The sequence below is a fragment of the Moschus berezovskii genome, chromosome 4, assembly GCF_049115385.1.
Source record: "Moschus berezovskii isolate FMDL1 chromosome 4, NW_MosBer_1.0, whole genome shotgun sequence".
Taxonomy (NCBI): domain Eukaryota; kingdom Metazoa; phylum Chordata; class Mammalia; order Artiodactyla; family Moschidae; genus Moschus; species Moschus berezovskii.
In genome coordinates this window covers 73,309,482-73,328,938 of record NC_142463.1, presented here as the reverse complement: position 1 = coordinate 73,328,938, position 19,457 = coordinate 73,309,482, and the positions used below count along the sequence as shown (strand labels likewise).

The window sequence follows — 19,457 nt, the reverse complement described above, 5'->3', positions numbered from 1 at the left end:
AGCCATCTCATTCTCTGTCGTCCCCTTCTCCTCCTGCTCCCAATCCCTCCCAGCATCAGAGTCTTTTCCAGTGAGTCAACTTGTCGTATGAGTTGGCCAAAGTATTGGAGTTTTAGCCTTAGCATCAGTCCTTCCAATGAACACCCAGGATTGATCTCCTTTAGAATGGACTGGTTGGATCTCCCTGCAGTCCAAGGGACTCTCAAGAGTCTTCTCCAGCACCGCAGTTCAAAAGCATCAATTCTTCAGCGATCAGCTTTCTTCACAGTCCAACTCTCACATCCATACATGACCACGGTAAAAACCATAGCCTTGACTAGATGGACCTTGGTTGGCAAAGTAATGTCTCTGCTTTTTAATATGCTATCTAGGTTGGTCATAACTTTCCTTCCAAGGAGTAAGCGTCTTTTAATTTCCTGGCTGCAATCAGCATCCGCAGTGATTTTGGAGCCCAAAAAAATAAAGTCTGACACTGTTTCCACTGTTTCCCCATCTATTTCCTATGAAGTAATAGGACCAGATGCCATGATCTTTTCCATGCAAATTAATGAATGCATGTATTATACATTAATGGCTGATGAATACTGATGAATTACCCTCCTTAGAGTCCTGCCTCAGCATTGTATAAAAGTGCCTATTTCCCTACCCTTTTGCAAAAGGTGCTTTTTATTTTTTTAAAACATGTTGCCAGTCTAAGCCTTGTGTGCAGCAGTCCATGGTGTCGCAAAGAGTCAGACACAACCGAGCAACTGAACTGAACCCAGCCTATGATGTGAAAACATCAGAGTCTTAAATGGAATTTCCCCTCTCATAAGGGAGGTTCAGTCTTTTTTAGTATCTTTAAAAAACACTGTGCTTTTCTTTGAAGCATCTATTCATATTCTCATTTCAGTGTTATATTGTGATACTGGTGTTTTAAATGTTGATTAGTAAGACCTTTCATAAATTAGAGGTCAATCTTTTTTTATATGAATTGTAACTTATCTGCCTGTTAATTTTGCTTCTACTATTTTGTTATGCAGAAATGTTTCCTTTTAATGTAGCCAAATTTACTGATTTTTTTTAGTTTTATGTCTCCTGAATTTTAAGTCATAGTGAGAAGCCTTCTTTGCTTCCAGGTTATAAGAGCATTCTCCCCTGTCTTCTAGTACTTCCTGATTTCACTTTGTAAGTTAAGATCTTTAATCCATTTGGAATTTATCCATATAAGCCATGAGGTATATATCCAGTTTTTCCCTCTGGACTCCTACACAGCTGTCCCAACAACACTTGTCAAATAGTCCAAGTTTCTGTCACTGATTTGAGACGCCATTTTTTAATCATGTACTAAATTCTTGTAAGAATTCCTATTCCTGGATTATACAATATCTTTCACTGATCTTTCTACATATGAACTAGTACCACAGTATTTCAATTGGTAAACATCATGTTTTAAAAACTGGAAGGACTGGTTTTCCTTCACTGTTGTCTTCAGATTTTTCATGGTCATTTAAGAGAATTTTTTTCCTTTCAGACATTCAAATCAGCTTATCTAGCTACTGAAAAAAATCCTATTATATTTATTTTAATCATGATAAACCTATATTTTTCAACTTAGAAATGACATCTTAAATACTGTAGAGGGAAGTAACATTTTTATCATGTTGAGTCATACCATCAAGAAGACATTCTATCTTCCTATTTGTTGGAGATTACTTTGTACCTCAGAAGCATATTAAGCTTTCATCCTGTGGTTCTTACACATTCTTGTTAATTTCTAGGCATTTTTTTGTATATACTTTTTCTTGCTGCGATAAAAGCAGTCTTTTCAAAAAACATATGAATGCTACAGATTTCAGTATATTAATCTTGTTCCCTGCTACCTTAGTTTTCTTATCATTTGTTGTTTTTCAATTAATTTTCTTACCACATTGTTGTTCAGTTGCTAAGTCACATCTGACTCTTTGCAACCCTTGGGACCGTAGGGCATATAAAGTATTATGTATATCTTACCACATACAAAGTAGTAATTTTAACTCCTGCTTTCCAATGTTTAAATCTTGAATTTCTTTTTCTTTTCTATTACTAAACAGTCTTAACACTAAAGAATCTGAATTGTTTTGAAAGAAAATGCTTTCTGAACTTTTATTTAGTGTTTTCAAAAAATAAGATCAGATAAAGATTTCATGTCATTTTATTTGTTTTTCCCCAAACACAATTCTCTGCTGCTGCTGCTGCGTCACTTCAGTCGTGTCCAACTCTGTGTGACCCCATAGACGGAAGCCCACCAGGCTCCCCCGTCCCTGGGATTCTCCAGGCAAGAACACTGGAGTGGGCTGCCATTTCCTTCTCCAATGTGTGAAAGTGAAAAGTGAAAGTGAAGTCGCTCAGTCATGTCTGACTCGTAGCGACCCCATGGACTGCAGCCTACCAGGCTCCTCCATCCATGGGATTTTCTAGGCAAGAGTACTGGAGTGGCTTGCCATTGCCTTCTCCGACACAATTCTCTATAAGACCCTAATTTTGACAACATGGTTTGTTAAATATTGTGCTTTTAAGGCGTTTAATTCCCCTATGCTGATTCTTTCTTAGTTCTGAGAGTGATGGAGGGAGGCATGTAAAGGGTGGGTCATCCCTCATAGGTTGTGGACCAGCCAGATGCACATTAATGAGTACGTCATTAGCTGGGGCAGGGGATATGTCTATTGGTCACAAACAGTGGTTTCTTTCCCACTTCTGTTTTTCCTCCCCCACTAGGAAAACCACTCAAATACACAGGGAGCTATCTAGAGAGCTGATTGTGTATTTAGATGACCCTATACATGGAATTTCAGTCCTTCCAATGAACACCCAGGATTGATCTCCTTTAGAATGGACTGGTTGGATCTCCTTGCAGTCCAAGGGACTCTCAAGAGTCTTCTCCAGCACCACAGTTCAGAAGCATCAATTTTTGGGCGATTAGCTTTCTTCACAAAGAGTTGGACACGACTGAGCGACTGAACTGAAGTGATACACGGAATTTATTCAAGCAAACAATGCAGTGACATGCACAGGCTCCTATGTGAGAGGCTAGAAATAGAATTTACTAGAGGGAAAAACCCAAGCCTTTTAGATTTTAAATCTAAAATCTAAGGGGGGGTGGGGACTCAAAATACAATATTACATTGAACACCAAAAGGAAAAAGATATGCTTGCTTGTTATCTTCTGCAGTATTTTTTCACTGCTCTTAGCAGCTTGTTCCTAGGTATACAAACCTTCTTAATACTCAGTCATTGCTCTAAAAGGGTATGTTATACCTCACATGATCAACCCAGAAAGAAGAAACAATTGGTTTAGTCAAAGAGAAGTATTTAGAAAACGTTCTTTGGCTGTATGGCCACACTTCTCATGATTTCAAGCTTTTCACTCTTGGCACTGCTCTTCCATGATAAAATATGATAATTTCCATTTTAAAACAACTACTTGCTTGTGTAGGAAAAGGAAATGGAGCCCTCAAAGCTACTTCTATCTCCCTAACTCCATCCAAGAAAAACCAATCAATCAGCAGTTTTGTCTTCACTTGAAAACCTGAGTGTTGGAAAGGTCTGCATTTAAGGGCTGAAAAGACTAAAACTGGGTTGAGATGCAGAAAAGATGGTGTTCCGAGGACACGGGTACAGGATCAGCCCCGCCATCCCCTCCCCAGCTTGGTGTGAGCCCTTTAGGCTACTTGCCAGACAAAATAAAACCAACAAAGACCTGTTTGCTTAGAGTTACAGGAACAAATGTGGCTGCTGTTTGGGTTTGAATGCCAGCTCTTCCACTTGTATAACTTTAACCTGCCTCTGCAACAGCTTTCTCAGCCATAAAATAGGGACAGAAATATCTACAACACACAGGTTTTATGAGGTCCAAGTAAGTTAACATATGTTAAGAGCTTAGAAAAGTACATAATTTTCGGGCAAGCATCAGACTCAATAGATGTCTGTTATTATCATCAATATCAAGATATACGCTTCCCAGGGAATTACGGTAATCATCCCATTGATAGTAAGAGAAGAGTTTATTCAACTCTGGTTAAATTACAGCCTTAAATATTCTATTCTCTTTCAATTCCTTCTTCAGGCCCAGAACACAAATAGTGTTCTTTAAAAAATCCTTCTCAAAAGACAAACACTGCATGACCTCACTTATATGTGGAATCTAAAATAGTTTATCTCACAGAAGCAGAGAACAGAATGTAGTAGCCACAGGGTGGGGGCGGAAGGGGAAATGTGATCAAAGGGTATAAAGTTAAAAAAAACTTCTCTCCACATATTAAATAATTTTCTTTTGAGTTACTGGAATATTTTAGTTTTTTCTGGATTTAGTTATGCTTCATTGAGATATGTTTATGACATCTAATAAGAAATCAGATTTTTAAAAATAAGGCATGACAGAAAAATAGTATGGTATTCTCTTCTGGAAATAATTCTTTCCTCTCTCAATTACTTATACCACAAAGTATTTTAGAAAAGGACACAAGGCTGGTTACCTATATTCTTCCCCCTGTTTTGTTAAAATCTACTCATTTTTCTTAGTACCTGCTATCTCAGCATTTTTCAAGCTGTTAGAAGATTATGAAATATATTACTTTTTAAAAAACTGAAACAGACTAGGAACTATTAGTAAGGAAGAAATCTTGTTTTGTGAGACTTTATTTCTGTTTCCATATATATCAGTCTGCATGAAGATACGTGTATACTGGAGTTGTGATGTAATACATTTCTTACTGGGAATCCTGACCACAAGTTTGATGAACATTATACTAGAGAGCTGGCATAATGCCTTGGTTCTACTTAAATTGTGATTATCTTGAAGGGATTTTGCACAGAGGTCTCATTCACTGTAACATATAATTTTTGAAAGAATGGTAATGCAAAATAAACCCAAGTCCTCCTTCAATACCTCTCAGAATCCTGATGGCGGTGATAATTAATTGCATTCCCCCCCCCCCCCCCCAGCCTTCTCAATGGCTCACACGTGAGCCATTAATCATGGCAGTGCAACTACTGCTTCACCCTTAGAGCTTTAATTACAGGGGACCTCCTCTGTGCCAGGTATTGCCCTCGTTGATAGGGATGAATAAGACTGTGAAAGCAGTTTGCTGAGTGATGTTCTTGAGAAGGACATGTTTTCTATTCTCACTGAGAAAAAAGGTGTGTTGACCATCTGGCCTTGCCCACCAAAGCCTGCTTCTTATAGAGAAGGGTAAGAGACTCTCACCAAGTACTCAGTAAGTTTTGTTAATGGATGAGGAAAACATTCGAAAGCTCTTACCTTGGAGGAACTGGTAGCCTGGGGCACAGCAAGTCTGCATTTGGAATCTGGGTGTAGTTGAAGGAATTCAAATTATAAACACACAGGAAGGACCCTGGAAGCAGAAAACACAAGGCTATACCATTTTCCTACATTGTACTTAATCTCTCTAGGGGAGCTAGTAAAGAAACCATAGTCATTTTACCCAACTGGCAAAAAGAATAAACCACTCAGATTTAGAAAACAGGTCTCTGGGTGTCCTAAAGACAAAAAGAATAAGCATCCAGTTGAGATCAAATCAGGTTCTCTCCTTTCCTCTCTCTAAAATGCCAAATTCAAAAGTTATAAAATGATTGGTAACAAAATGATTTGAAGATGATTTATTATATAGGCTTGATATTTTTTAACCCAGTCTTGCAAATAATTTTTAAAACTCTGGCACCCCATTTCTCAGGCAGATGAAATTTGCAGTGGGCTGCCTCAAATTTCTTCTTACTTCCCTTTGCTTGTTTAATCCTTAAAATATAAATTTGAAAAGCAGGCTCAGAGCAAGTTACATAAGTGCTTTTGGAACAACATACAACTGTCCCACTGGTCAGTGAAACTATCCACAGCCCTAATATTTTAATGAAAGAACATACTTGTCGGCAATTCAACCCGAAGCCTGTGGGTGCCTCTCTAGGACTGGATGTGCCAAGTGCACTTCTCTGACCTCAATCTGACCCTGCCTTCAGGCCCTCTTATGTCTGCTGTTTCCTCCCACTTTCTACGGCAGACCAGACCCTGGCAGTGAGCAGAGAACAGCTAGGGTTTCAGATGAATTCCAGATAAACCTGAACGCAATTAAGCTCAGGAGAAAATGTTTATGGCCCTTTCTACACAAGGAGAGGCACCCACAAGGAAGGACAGTTTCCCACTTCGCAGAGGAAGCAGGGGCAAGGCAAGTGACCTCATCTATGTCTGTACAGGTTACCCTGCCGTGACCCCCAGCCTTGGGGGGAATAGCGACCCCATCCTTTGGTACCCACCACTGGTGTTTGCAAAGAGCTGGACCTCTTCCAGGGTATCAAGCTGCTCTTCAGGACAACTGGCTACACAGAGAACGGTGGAACTGAGCCTCACATCCTTGACTTCCAGGTTGCAGGAATTCATGAAAAACACGTGTCTAGGAGGCAGATGAAACAGAAGGAGAATGTCGTCGTAGAGCTTTTCCTGTCGTTGAGTTTAATTGTGGGACTTAAACGATAGCCACACGCTATCAAACATGGGAATAATTAAAGCCAGCTTTCATCATCAAATACTTCCTGCATAATTTAACAAGTATTATGCCCACCTGGGGTCATCTATGGAGTTGTACAGTTTGGGAGCTGTATTCAAATGTTAACAAAACTTCCCTCTTCCAGATTCAGCATTTTCTGGGATGTTGATAACACTAGGGAGTTCTCCAAGGAAGTCGCTGAGAAACAGAAAGGACTGCTAACACCGCCCCGGGTTTGCTAGATGAGGCCAGTGCATGATTGACTCGTGCAGTCCACAGAAAGCAAAGTGTATTCAACTATGTATCTCAGAGAATAGCTCAACCCAGGGAAGTGAGAAGGGGAGAGGAGGCGGCCGAGGCTGTGAATTAAAGGTTTACCCCTCCCCCTGCCTCCCAGTTTGAGCCAGGAAACTCGAGACCTTTCCTGCTGCAGCTGCCCAGCCACTGGGCACAAGAACAAAACTGCTTGCTGCCATTAACGATGTCACGTGAGGGTTGGCAGCGGCAGCTCCCAGACCCATGCCCTACACTAATCCAGGCTGCTGAGATCAGAGCAATGTCAGGTCAAGAGCCTTGTAGGCAGTCCTCTAGGAGAGAGACCAGAGAAGGGGTCCCAGAAGCTTCTTTTCCCTCAACTGGGGTTGGGAGGGGGTGGTGTAACAGGAGATGGGGGAGCAGATTTCCAAGTGTATGATAACTATATACTTTATTCTACTTATTTTATTAAGTTTTAAAAATTGCAGTAAAATACACATAAAATTTTACCACCTTAAAGATTTTATGTGTGCAGTGGCACGAACTACATTCACATTGTTGTACAACTGTCACTACCACCCACCCCACTCACCCTCCCACAAGAATCTTTTCATCTTGTAAAACAAGCTCTGTACCCACTTAATGATAATTCATCATCCCCAAATCCTGGCAACCACCATTCTACTTTCAATCTCTATGAATGTGACTACTCTAGACAGCTCACATAAGTGGAATCAAAATATTTATCTTTTTGTGATTGACTTATATCACTTATCATAATATTCTCAAGATTTATCTATGTTGTAGCATGTGTCAGAATTTCTTTCCTTAAAAAGGCTAAATAATATCCCATTATATGTATACACATTTTGTTTACTATTCATCTGCTGGATACTTGGTGCTGTTAATAATAAAATATATACTTTTCATTTCAAAGAGGATGACTATTTCCCAGCACTGCATTGTGAATGCAGTGTCCAAAGAGAAGCACAGCTGTATCCGGGAAGCCTCTTCCTCCCTGTGTTCTTTGTGAGTAACACCCACAAGTGGCCCCGGGGCAATCCATTTCCAGCAATGAAAGCCCCTTACTTGAGAGCAACATTCAGGGGTAGAAGAGGCCTGCTCTGGGATCTGTATTTGGTGACTCCAAGCTTATACCCAGGACCTTATACACCTAAGATGTCTTTCCTAGGAGCTGCTTTTGATTATCAAGTCTTGAAGTTATTATAAGGCCTTATCCATCTTAGAAAATCATGGCCAGGGATTTCTCTCCCCTCGGGGGATTCCTGTCTCTTCTCTCCCCTTTTGGTTTCTCTTTTGGAGTCAGAGGGATAAGAGTATGCACCACAGTGCCATAGCTGAGAGTAGGCTGGGGAGGGAGTAGGACACAGGTTCTCAGCATCCCCAGGTGGGATTGAGGTATTTCCACATAGAAACAATACTGTGTTTGGTGTATAGTTAGTAACATGATTCTGATACACTGTAGGTAATAATGCTTCCCAGGTGGTGCTAGCGCTAAAGAACCTGCCTTCCAATGCAGCAGACTTTAAGAGATGCAGGTTCAATCCCTGGGTTGGGAAGATTCCCTGGAAGAGGAAGTGGCAACCTGCTCCAGTATTCTTGCCTGGAAAACTCCACAGACAGATGAGCCTGGCGGGTTACAGTTCATGGGGCTGCAAAGAGTTAGACACGACTGAATGACTAAGCACACACACACACACATAATGGATAATAATAGTGACAATTAATATTTATTAAGCCTTGGAAAAGAAATGCAAAAAAGCAAAATGGCTGTCTGAGCAGGCCTTACAAATAGCTGTGAAAAGAAGAGAAGCGAAAAGCAAAGGAGAAAAGGAAAGATATAAGCATCTGAATGCAGAGTTCCAAAGAATAGGAAGGAGAGATAAGAAAGCCTTCCTCAGCGATCATTGCAAAGAAATAGAGGAAAACAACAGAATAGGAAAAACAAGAAATCTCTTCAAGAAAATTAGAGATATCAAGGGAATATTTTATGCAAAGATGGGCTCGATAAAGGACAGAAACGGTATGGACCTAACAGAAGCAGAAGATATTAAGAAGAGGTGGCGAGAATACACAGAATAACTGTACAAAAATGATCTTCACGACCAAGATAATCATGATGGCGTGATCACTCACCTGGAGCCAGACATCTTGGACTGTGAAGTCAAGTGGGCCTTAGAGAGCATCACTACAAACAAAGCTAGTGGAGGGGATAGAATTCCAATTGAGCTATTTCAAATCCTGAAAGATGATGCTGTTTAAGTGCTGCACTCAATATGCCTGCATATTTGGAAAACTCAGCAGTGGCCACAGGACTGGAAAAGGTCAGTCTTCATTCCAATCCCAAAGAAAGGCAATGCCGAAGAATGCTCAAACTACCGCACAATTGCACTCATCTCACACGCTAGTAAAGTCATGCTCAAAATTCTCCAAGCCAGGCTTCAGCAATATGTGAACCATGAACTTTCAGATGTTCAAGCAGGTTTTAGAAAAGGCAGAGGCACCAGAGATCAAATTGCCAACATCCGCTGGATCATGGAGAAAGCAAGAGAGTTCCAGAAAAACATCTATCTCTGCTTCATTGACTATGCCAAAGCCTTTGACTGTGTCGATAACAATAAACTGTGGAAAATTCTGAATGAGATGGGAATACCAGACCACCTGACCTGCCTCTTGAGAAACCTGTATGCAGGTCAGGAAGCAACAGTTAGAACTGGACATGGAACAACAGACTGGTTCCAAATAGGAAAAGGAGTACATCAAGGTTGTATACTGTCACCCTGCTTATTTAACTTATATGCAGAGTACATCATGAAGAACGCTGGGCTGGAAGAAGCACAAGCTGGAATTAAGATTGCCGGGAGAAATATCAGTAACCTCAGATATGCAGATGACACCACCCTTATGGCAGAAAGTGAAGAGGAACTCAAAAGCCTCTTGATGAAAGTGAAAGAGGAGAGTGAAAAGGTTGGCTTAAAGCTCAACATTCAGAAAACAAAGATCATGGCATCCGGTCCCATCACTTCATGGGAAATAGATGGGAAAACAGTGGAAACAGTGTCAGACTTTATTTTTTTGGGCTCCAAAATCACTGCGGATGCTGATTGCAGCCATGAAATTAAAAGACGCTTACTCCTTGGAAGGAAAGTTATGACCAACCTAGATAGCATATTAAAAAGCAGAGACATTACTTTGCCAACCAAGGTCCGTCTAGTCAAGGCTATGGTTTTTACCGTGGTCATGTATGGATGTGAGAGTTGGACTGTGAAGAAAGCTGATCGCCGAAGAATTGATGCTTTTGAACTGCGGTGCTGGAGAAGACTCTTGAGAGTCCCTTGGACTGCAAGGAGATCCAACCATTCTAAAGGAGATCAATCCTGGGTGTTCATTGGAAGGACTGATGCTAAAGCTGAAACTCCAATACTTTGGCCATCTCATGCGACGGGTTGACTCACTGGAAAAGACTCTGATGCTGGGAGGGATTGGGGGCGGGAGGAGACGGGGACGACAGAGAATGAGATGGCTGGATGGCATCGCCGACTCGGTGGACATGAGTTTGGGTGAACTCTGGGAGTTGGTGATGGACAGGGAGGCCTGGCGTGCTGCGATTCATGGGGTTGCAAAGAGTCGGACACGACTGAGCGACTGAACTGAACTGAATGAAGCCTTAGCTCATGCAGTGTCTCAGTGGATCCTGAAAACAGCCTATGAGATAGGTATAATAACCAGTTTAAAAAGATGAAAATTCGGCTCAGAGAAGTTAAGTACCCTGCTCAAGGTCACACAGCTGAAAAGCATCAAGGACTGAATTTGAACTTGGGACTGGCTGGTACTAAAACCTGTGTCCTTACTACCACATCAAAATTTCCTTTTCTGAGTTGGGTTGATAGGAGTTTTGAGTGGGAAAACAGTTTCCAGGCTCACAATGACTAATTTATACAAAGTTCTGAAATCTAGCCCCTCTGTAGGTTGAGGACTTACTTTTTTTGAGTCATATCCTGCCCTGAAAGAGGAGCTCCTTCTACTGGGGAGTTCTTCTTGCCACACACATTCCCAAAGCTGTCGTAGCCGAAGAGGAGTCTTCCTGTCGCTCCAGCCGCCACTGAGTAGCCCATGATGAACACCTGGCAAAACCCAAGTGGCACGTGAAAGCCTGGCCAAAGGGCTGGAAAGCAGCCCCGCACATCCTTGAATGCTGACATAAAATGGAACCTGGTAAAATCAAATCTCCCCAGCACCAATGCACTTCCCTCCTTCAGCAGTGACACCAGCAAGTCAAATCAATTAGGGGTCCCCAGCCTCCATGATCTAATGCCTGATGATCTGAGATGGAGCTGATGTAATAAGAGAAATAAGGTGCACAATAAATATAATATGTTTGCATCATCCCCTAACCATCTCTCATCCCCGTCTGTGGAAACACTGTCTTCCATGAAACCAATCCCTGGTGCCAATAAAGGCTGAGGACCACTGATGAGGGTGCTGCTTCTCTAGTGCTTGCTTTAATAGGCTATGGAGGGACACTATTCTAAAACCCTTCTCTAGTGCCTGCTTTAACAGGTTATGGAGGGACACTATTCTAAAACTCTTCTCTAGTGCTTGCTTTAACAGGTTATGGAGGGACACTATTCTAAAACTCTTCTCTAGTGCCTGCTTTAACAGGTTATGGAGGGACACTATTCTAAAACTCTTCTCTAGTGCCTGCTTTAACAGGTTATGGAGGGTCACTATTCTAAAACTCTGAAGCAGATTCCTCTCTGCGTTCTCCCCTTCTTCCCCAAGAGTCTGTCATTTTCTCTTTTTGCCTAAGATCACCAGGATAACTCACACTTTTGCCCCTTGTTTTATCTAAGGCACTGGGGCTCTGCTTCTTTCCATGAGGTTCTATCCATCCACCTTTCCTCCCTTCCACCTCTCTCTCCTCCTACTTCCTCATCCACTTTTATTTTTATCTTGTATTTAGGGGACTCTGATCTTCAGAGGTAGAAGCAACACAGCTGAAAAATACCAAAATACTGTCTGTAACAAGTGAGAAAATGGTGCTTTGGAATAAGTGCTTAAAATACATAAGGAATCTCAGGAATTTTGCTGGACAAGAACATCATGCAATCTGTAGTCACTTTTGTCCAATTTCGTAATGAATGTGGAATATTTAAAATTTCAGCTCAAGGGACTAGTCCCTTAATATGCATTGATGGGCCCTCTACTCAGATTGAGTCTGTATCTTTCCATAACACAAGCTTAGTATCATAAATTTTTCAATCTGTAATACGGAAAATACCATTCAATATCTGGAAAAGATAACTGTGGTACCAGATGTTCCAAAAGTACATATTCGCAAAGTCAATTATGTTTCAGACACTTTACATTCATTACTAATTCAGGAATCAAAATAACAGTCTTAAAGTGCCTACTAAGGGATATGGAAACAAAATTGAGCCCCCAAGGAACTCAGCCTAGAAGACAGGCAGGGCTCAGGGCTGATAAACTTCTGACATGCCAGGGAAGGAGGGTCTCTGCCACTCCTACTCTACCAGCAACTCCTCAACTTCGAGGTCAGACTCCAAGACAAGTGGGTCACTGGTGCATGTGGACAGATCCCTTACCCTTTATTCTCAGGCTTCGGGTGGGGGGTGGGTGTGTGCCCCTGTGGCTGGCACTGCCGGCTGACCCAGTCCTCAGTTGGTCCCCTTCCTGCTCTTCCTTTAGGAGTGTGGTCAGATTCTGATTGGTTTTAGACTTAGAGGGAGGAAAGGGGTCCTGATCTTCCACCCAGATCAGCAGAGATCTAATAATAAAGGGAACTTAAAGGGGAGCTCCTGCCCAGGAGGGGAAGGGTTTTTTTTGGTAGGAGGGGCCAGTGGCTGGAGGGAGATTTGGATAATCCTGAGTCCCTGTTATACTACCATGTTAAACCATTAAAATTTTCTTTCAACTTCAAACACACAATTGCAATTCCAAACAGTAGGGTATACCAGTTACGGTGGAGCTATCAAGGAGGTTACACTCAATTATGGGAAGATATGGAAAAAGGAGTCTTGAAAGATGAGTAAGAAAAGGCAAGGTGGGAAAGGACACTGCGGACGGAGCACAGGCAGAGATGGTCCAGAATTGAGCGGGTTCTGTTCTGTCTATGCACATATAAAGAAAGGCTGGCACTCTTTCTGTTTGCAATAGACTGTCCAGGTTCATAATTCTGGTCCCTCACCCCGAACCTCCTTTGTTCAGCCCCAGTTCAGGACAGCACCAGCAATAATTCCATCCAGCATGTGCCTTGTTCCTGGTCAGGACGTCATAACAAAGACCAGAAAGCCGAACAGCAGAGGCAGAAATAACATCCTTGCCCTCCTGGCTGTGCTTTAAAAAATACTGCAAAAGATATAAAAGCTAGTCACCTAAGGAAGAACTATCATTACTCAAATTTAATATAGTAAAGAGAACAAGGGCACATTGAAGTTTTCAGATTTATTTTGCAAATGATATGTAAATTTGAAGCCATTTCCAGCTTTGTGCCACCTCTCCGATGGTTCTCAGTGCTTTGGGCTGTGATGGGCCATCTATAAATCCTTTCCCCAGACAACTGCTGGCTGAAGGTTTGGTAGTCAGGCACTGGGTTTGAGCTGTGGAGAGGCTAGGGAAGACCATTAACAGTCCAAGTTCAAAGCAGCCGGGAACTGGCAGAACAGCTGTTCCCTGCATTTATATAACAGCAGACCCAGAGAGAAACACCAGCATCTGTGGAAAGTTTAAGGGGAGGTGATATAGGTATTTTTTTCCCAACTCCTAGAGAAGAGCTCCAAGGGTCATTATAGAGGCAACACAGAACATTCGGTTACGCCTTTAAGGTCCAACCTTCCACTGAGCCTGTTATTCACCTACCTGTGTGAAACCAGTCGGTAAGTCAAGTGAGTAAATGCCTTCCTAGCTTGGAAAGAGGTTCATATTTTAGGGTTTATTCAAATTTAACTCTTTTCAACAAAGGTAATTACGTGGTAGCCACTGTCAGGCTTTATAATCATTTACCATGAAGAAACAGCATGCCTCCATCTGAAATGGATGATTTCATGAACATGATCTTTTAAGAACTCGAGTGAGCCTTTTTCTGTTGTTACCTACAACTCTAAAATAAGCTATAAAAGCATCAAAGTTCAGCTTCCAAGAGACTCTTCCAGGACTAAAATGGAAGGTCTACCAGCAATCACACACACCTGGAAACGAGAGTGGGCAAAACCCTCATTACCCTCAACTAGAGGGTTTATCGGAGAAGGCAATGGCAAGCCACTCCAGTACTCTTGCCTAGAAAATCCCATGGATGGAGGAGCCTGGTAGGCTGCAGTCCGTGGGGTCGCTAAGGGTCGGACACGACTGAGAGACTTCACTTTCAGTTTCACTTTCACACATTGGAGAAGGAAATGGCAACCCACTCCAGTGTTCTTGCCTGGAGAATCCCAGGGACGGGGGAGCCTGGTGGGCTGCCGTCTATGCGGTCGCACAGAGTCGGACACGACTGAAGTGACTTAGCAGCAGCAGAGGGTTTATAGCAAAGGCTTGTCTATCTATTAGCTGCTAAACACAACATTCCAAGAGCGTGTTACTCAGCTAAAGTAAGAGGAATTTCTTTCTAGGCTTACCTGGATATCCCTTTGTGAGAGGAACATTTTATTCGGGGGACTGAGACCAGATGGTAAAAGAACTTCCCCCTCAGTGGGCTGGTACTAAGAGGCCTGCTGCTGCTGCTGCTGCTAAGTCGCTTCAGTCGTGTCCGACTCTGTGCGACCCCATACACGGCAGCCCACCAGGCTCCGCCGTCCTTGGGATTCTCCAGGCAAGAACACTGGAGTGGGTTGCCATTTCCTTCTCCAACTAAGAGGCCTACTGAATGGCAATCCCGCTGCAGACGGGCGTTTTCATTTCCTAATGGCGTGTGTGTCAGAAAGTGGCCCATGGTAATAAGACAGCCTCTCCAATTTACTGAGCCTAGAAGGTTAAGACATACCTGACTGCTCTGTGGCAAACGTCTCTAGCCGCGGCACAACCTGCTACCACCTGGAACCCTCACCCCCCCACCTCACTTCACCCCCACCCAGGGACGCGATTTACATTTGGGGCACAGCTATTTCGGGACACACACACACCACACTCTGGTCTCTTCCCTGCCAGGCACCCACACTTACCAAACCAGTCCAGAAGAGAAAGAACAGGAACAACCATGCCGTATCTGTGCATTTCCTATAAATCTGAGGTCGCCACTGTCTTTGCCTGGGGGTTCTTTCTGCGGAATCCTTCCAGAAAAAGAAGGAAGAGTGTTTAGGAAAAGAGGATAATCACATATTTAGGTCCCAACCTAGAAAAGGAGCCCAAACTTACTCGAAGACTTTTCAAAGTAACTTTTTTTTTTTTTAAACGTGGCCGCCTGAAGCGTTCGCGAAGCCTTTGAAACACCTGCCGTGTGCGGAGCGGATGAGGAGTTCCCTTACCTGGAGGCGCACCTAGAGGCGGCCCCGAGCTGTGCCTGCAGGCCAGCCTCCCCCGCGCCTCCGCCGCAGCAGCCGAGTGCGTCCGGGGTCCCCCCGCCAGGTGCCCCCGGGGACGGCGGCGCAGGGGCGGGAGGTCCACCCGCGGGATCCCGGGAGGCGGAAGCGTCCCCGCGGGGCAGGCGCGTGCAGGGGCCCGAGCCTTCCCCGCGCGCGAGCCCTCCCCTGCGGCCAGGTGCGGGCCTTACCGGGCGCTCCGCTCCGAGGCGCTGCATCTTGCCCTCCGCGCCGGGGGCCGTGCACTGGGAGCCCTAGCTGAGCCCGCGGCGGGCCGGCTCTGGGCTCGGCGGCCGACCGCCGAGAAGGGGCGCAGCGCCGCCCCGCGGCAGCCGCCGCGCGCCACGGCCTTCGCCCTGTGCGCCATCCTGAGCGGCCCCGGCCCCGCTCGGGTGCACCCGGCCGTCCGCGCGGACCCCCCGCACCTCCCCTGGGGCCGGCGCTCTTCGCCGCTCGCCTAAAGCACCGCGCGGTGCGACCCCCGACTTGCCCGCCTAGCCCGCTGAAGCATGAGGGTCCCGCCACGACCCCGCGCGCCCCTCCTGGGGCCTAATTAGCCTGCAGCCACCTAGAGCAGGACATAGAAAGTCTCAGGAAACCATTGCAGAGGGCGGTCACGGTGGAATGCTGAATTACATCTACATAGCTAACAGGTGAGTGCCCTATCTCTGCACCGGGTTGTGTTCTAACCGCTTTCAAAGGCATTATTAAAGAGTCAGCCGGGCAGAAACTACTATGGCCCCAATCTACAGATGAGGCAAACCGAGGCACAGACAGTAGCCGTGTAATTTGCTCGGGACACACAGCCAGCAAACTGTAGAGCTAGGAGAGCTGAACCCCGAGACTCGAGGGGTTGTCACGGTGGTTCTCTTAACACCAGGAGGCGACCCGGGGCTGCTCTCCCACGACGCGTGGAGAAACTAAAGCAGCGGGAGGAACCGCAGGTTCCAGGAAGTAAAACAGACATAAAAAGGCTGGGAAGTCTAAAGACTGCCTTAATCTGTGAACATGTAGAAGGTGCCTGGCAGGAGGAGACGCCACAGAGTTAGGTGGGATGAACCAGACTTCAGGTTCTGCTTTCAGCGCTCTGTCCCAGTGGCCGCTCTTCACAGTAGAAAGGGTGACAACTCAGAAGCCACTGGTGGGGAGTCCTCCCTGGGAATAGCTGACCAACACAAAAGTGCTGTTGGGGTGAGACATTGAAAACCGAAGGTGGAGCCCCTACCCCCCTTTCTCTCTCTCCTCCTCCCCACCCACACACCTAGGGCTGCCAGGTTACCTTTCTTTTCAGCCCTGCTTCCCCCTGAGGGTAGAAAGCTGGCTGAGGAATGGTCTGGGGTAGCCAGAGGGTGGGAGGGACACACAGTGGCTCTCCCGAGCCTGAGACTTTGGTTCTGGGCTCATCACCGACCTCCCACCCCTCAGTCACTGGGCCTTCTGGATGCATGTTTATCAGAGTGGCTGAAATTCCAAGAGAACATGAATTCACAAGCCAAATAACTAGACCTGTGAGGAGTAAAACTACCATAAAAGGACAGCAGTTGAACAATGTCTGCCATGTGAAATGGAACAATTAAAACTGATGGACCAAGATTTTTAAATAAGCGTGATAAATATATTTAAGAAAGTGAGGAATGACAATAGCAATATAGGTCAGGGAAAAATCATGAAACTAAAATGAATAGAAACATTAAACATGAAGACTATGATAATAGAATGAATATTCTTTATCAATAACATGGATAAACCATCGACTAGATGCAACTGTAGAGGAATCAGTGATTGGAAAGAGTCGTTTCAGCAGCTTGCCAGCAAATAAGGCAGCTATTTTTTAAATTTCTAATTAATGTCAAGAATAGAACTAGAACAGAAAGGGAATGATATAAAAACAGAGAGGAAGAAATATTTGAAGACAATGGGAATAAATTTCAAGGCGGAAAGAAGGAACTGAACCTCAGATTTAAAGGGCAAGTCTCAAGTCAAATATTTTTATTGTTTTAGGAATTTCTTAAAAATCCACCTTTTGGATCAATAGATTGACTACTCAAGTAATTCTCAGAATTACAGCTTCTCCTCAGAACCATACATCAGGCAACTGGGTGATCACACGACTGCGCCATTCATGGCTCACTTCAAGCCTGCCCCTTGCTGGGTCCACCCATCCTCAACTGTTAAATGACAAACCTGCCAATCTAATCTGCATTGAAAGGCCCGTCTTATACCAGAAGATCTTACAAATGTCCTATCTTTGAAATACTTCAAATATATTCATGTTCATAAATTCACAGTAATACTCAACAAAAATAAAGCCTCATTGATTGCCTTTAGGAGATTCTAGGGAACTAACTTGTTATCAAAAACTGGTAAATAAAAGGAAAGAATTAAGCACATATCCTGTCTCTTCTACCTGAACCACTCATCAGGGTAATCATGTAATGGATGAAGGAGGTTTCTCTTTATAGAAGTATTCTGGCTTTTAAGTGCCAAAGGAATGATAGAATTTAGGACCTCACAGTTTTCTCAAACAAAAAAGGGACAACCCGACATCAGCCTCCTCTCAGTGAAGAACACACTGCCACCTGTGAAAGAGTTGTGCCAGAGGAGTTTGCGTGAATCTATCAATTCATAAGAAACATAGGGAATAGAGAAAACAAGTCAAATGACACCACAGGGATACCATCAGCAAAACCAAGAATGGGACCTCCTACATATACATGACCTAGTGTTTTTTTTTTTTTTTGGTAATTAATTTATTTTTTATTGGAGGCAAATTATTTTACAATATTATATTGGTTGGTTTTGCCATACATTGACATGAATTCGCCCCGGGTTTCCATAAGTTCCCCCTCCTGAACCCCCCTCCCACCTCCCTCCTCCCTTTATCCTCCCTCTGGGTCATCCCCGCATGCCAGCCCCGAGCATCCTATAACATGCATTGACCCTGAACTATTGATTCGTTTCACATATGACAACATACGTGTTTCAATGCCATTCTCCCAAATCCTCCCACCCTCACCCTCTCCCACAGAGTCCCAAAGACTGTTCTATACATCTGTGTCTCTTTTGCTGTCTCGTATACAGGGTTATCATTTGCATCTTTCTAAATTCCATATATATGCGTTAGTATACTGTATTGGTGTTTTTCTTTCTGGCTTACTTCACTCTGTATAATAGGCTCCAGTTTCATCCACCTCATTAGAACTGATTCAAATGTATTCTTTTTAATGGCTGAATAATACTCCATTGTGTATATGTACCAAAGCTTTCTTATCCATTCGTCTGCAGATGGACATCTAGGTTGCTTCCATGTCCTGGCTATTATAAACAGTGCTGCAATGAACATTGGAGTACATGTGTCTCTTTCAATTCTGGTTTCCTCGGTGTGTATGCCCAGGAGTGCGATTGCTGGATCATATGGCAGTTCTATTTCCAGTTTTTTGAAGAATCTCCATACTGTTCTCCATAGTGGCTGTACTAGTTTGCATTCCCACCAACAGTGTAAGAGGGTTCCTTTCTCTCCACATCCTCTCCAGCATTTATTGCATGTAGACTTTTGGATAGCAGCCATTCTGACTGGTGTGAAGTGGTATCTCATTGTGGTTTTGATTTGCATCTCTCTGATTATGAGGGATGTTGAGCATTTTTTCATGTGTTTGTTAGCCATCTTTATGTCTTCTTTGGAGAAATGTCTGTTTAGTTCTTTGGCCCATTTTTTGATTGGGTCATTTATTTTTCTGGAATTGAGCTGCAGGAGCTGCTTGTATATTTTGGAGATTAATCCTTTATCAGTTGCTTCATTTGCTATTATTTTCTCCCATTCTGAAGGCTGTCTTTTCACCTTACTTATAGTTTCCTTTGCTGTGCAGAAGCTTTTGATTTTAATTAGGTCCCATTTGTTTATTTTTGCTTTTATTTCCAATATTCTGGGAGGTGGGTCATGGAGGATCCTGCTGTGATTTATGTCGGAGAGTGTTTTGCCTACGTTCTCCTCTAGGAGATTTATAGTTTCTGGTCTTACATTTAGCTCTCTAATCCATTTTGAATTTATTTTTGTGTATGGTGTTAGGAAGTGTTCTAGTTTCATTCTTTTACAGGTGGCTGACCAGTTTTCCCAGCACCACTTGTTAAAGAGACT

General features: G+C 43.7%; 1 protein-coding gene across 7 annotated transcripts in view; it reads right to left on the bottom strand.

Moving 5' to 3' along the window:
* SLC44A3 (solute carrier family 44 member 3) overlaps positions 1-15,618 on the bottom strand; it is a 92,737-nt gene extending 77,119 nt beyond the window's left edge. For 5 of the 7 annotated variants that reach the window (XM_055404075.2, XM_055404078.2, XM_055404076.2 and 2 more), the window contains exons 1-5: positions 15,514-15,618; positions 14,966-15,073; positions 10,773-10,915; positions 6,286-6,422; positions 5,279-5,372 (exon numbers count right to left, since the gene is read on the bottom strand). In XM_055404075.2, coding sequence (XP_055260050.2) covers positions 5,279-5,372; positions 6,286-6,422; positions 10,773-10,915; positions 14,966-15,073; positions 15,514-15,540 — 509 coding nt within the window. In that variant the 5' untranslated portion in view covers positions 15,541-15,618. Of the gene's footprint in view, positions 1-5,278; positions 5,373-6,285; positions 6,423-10,772; positions 10,916-14,965; positions 15,074-15,158; positions 15,408-15,513 lie in introns of those variants that run through there. The other 2 variants (XM_055404080.2, XM_055404081.2) reach the window with 2 other exon arrangements.
* Between the last annotated feature and the right edge of the window lie 3,839 nt (positions 15,619-19,457).